At 40.9% G+C, this 1968-nt stretch overlaps 1 protein-coding gene across 1 annotated transcript in view; it reads left to right on the forward strand.

The window, feature by feature from the left end:
* The window catches only part of KIF11 (kinesin family member 11), a 66386-nt gene that overhangs the window by 35253 nt on the left and 29165 nt on the right, over positions 1-1968 (forward strand). The window contains exon 11 of the mRNA XM_008063660.2: positions 1078-1165. Coding sequence (XP_008061851.1) covers positions 1078-1165 — 88 coding nt within the window. The remainder of the gene's footprint in view (positions 1-1077; positions 1166-1968) is intronic.

Consider the following 1968-nt stretch of genomic DNA (forward strand, 5'->3'; position numbering starts at 1 on the left):
AGAGGGTGGTGGGGAGGGTGGTGGCTGGTGCTGCCACCTCAGAGGACATTTGGCAGTGTTCTGAGACATTTTTTGATTGTTATAACTTGGATACTACTGACTATCCTAAAATGCATAGGACATCTCCACAACAAGGAATTATCTGATCCAAAAGTCAGTAGTGCTGAGTCTGAGAAACTCCGCGCTAGAGAATAATCCTTTGATCTCAGGAGGGTTTATGTGGTGATGTGAGAGTGGTATTTGGGTGTGTGTGTGTGCGCACATGTGTGCACGTGTGTATGCAGGGCCAGGGAGTATAATTGCTCTGAATACATACTTTAATCCTCCAGTTTTTAGCCCTCATTATTACCCTTTCCTTCTAAGATACTTGATGTCGGTATCCCAAATCTTTCCAGCATTCTGTGAGGCATGTTTATATTTCATATCTCTGATTATGGACTCTTAGGTTGTATTCTCTCCCATCTCTACTTTGCTTTTTGTTTTTGTTTTTTTTGAGTTGGAGTCTCACTCTGTCACCCCGACTGGAGTGCAGTGGCTGCTCCCGGCCACCGCAGCCTCGACCTGCTGGGCTCCGGCGATCCTTCCGCCTCAGCCTTCCAAGTAGCTGGAACTACAGGCGTGCACTACCATGCCCGGCTGATTTTTTGATTTATTGTAGAGATGAGGTCTAGCCAAGTTGCCCAGGCAGGTCTCAAACCCACGGGCTCAGGCAATCCACTCACCTCAGCCTCCCAAGGTGCGGGATTACAGACTGAGCCACTGAGCCTGGCTCTATTTTGAGCTATAGTCCTCTGCTGGCTTTCTAGTTTCTCAAGTCTGATTCACACATGCTTTTTCCCTCATTGGTTGAGACTCTCAGTTTCAGAATGGTGTGTCAAGGAAAAATATAAAACAAAGACAGGGGCCTATTTGTTCTTTGCTGTTTGTATTTATTGCTTATTGACACTAGGTATCATTATCCTGGTGGTAACAAATGGTGGAAATGAGTTTGTGTAACTGCTGCAATTGTGTTAGAATAAATTTTACAGGAGTTAGAAAAAATATTAAATGCTAAATTAATATCAAATTGTATTTTAGAGCCATAAATGGAAAATTAACTCTTCAAGAAGAGCAGATACTAGAATTGATTGAAAAAATTGCTGCCCTTGAGGAGGAGCTAAGTAAGGTGAGCATTCAAACAATTTATTTTTTTTATTTTTATTTTAATCAATATTTTTTATTATGATATTGTGGGGTACAGTTAAGGGTTAGTTATACAAATATGCTTCATTCAGGCACCCTTGTTGATAAGAGGTGTCTCCCCATCCCCAGACAGATATTTGCTACCGTTAATCCCGTCTCCCTTCCCCTCCCCCCAAAACAATTTTTAATGTTATGTGAAAAGCAAATACTAAAAGAAAATTTTAGAATATGAAGGGCCTAGTATATTTTTTGTTCTGATGATCCTTATATTAGAAGTAAGTTGTATCATAATTTTACTATCAGTGATAATGAAAAACCTGACAGCTTATATTAATGCAACATTATAAGAAATTAACTGAATTATGTGATTTTTGTTGTTAAAGCTACAAAATAGTGGATGCTGAGGCATTTTTGATAAAATGTTTATCAGATGAAGGAATGCACATATTGGGAGACTGGATATTAAGTAAAAGTAATAACTAGGTTAGGCAAGAGACCTGACCCTTCAGTGTCACTATCACATTAACAAATCCATTGACAGTGTTAGAAGGAACCTGAAAAGTTAACCCCACTACACCAGACCTGTTATTTACTTATTTATTTGAGTTGGAGCCTCACTCTGTTACCCAGACTGGAGTGCAGTGGCCGCTCCCAGCCACCGCAACCTCAACCTGCTGGGCTCCGGTGATCTTTCCGCCTCAGCCTTCCAAGTAGCTGAAACTAAAGGCGCGCGCTACCACCCAGCTAATTTTTGATTTATTGTAGAGATGAGGTCTCGCCAAGTGA

Source organism: Carlito syrichta, unplaced genomic scaffold (genome assembly GCF_000164805.1).
Source record: "Carlito syrichta isolate Samal-C Ts95f unplaced genomic scaffold, Tarsius_syrichta-2.0.1 Scaffold306983, whole genome shotgun sequence".
NCBI lineage: Eukaryota > Metazoa > Chordata > Mammalia > Primates > Tarsiidae > Carlito > Carlito syrichta.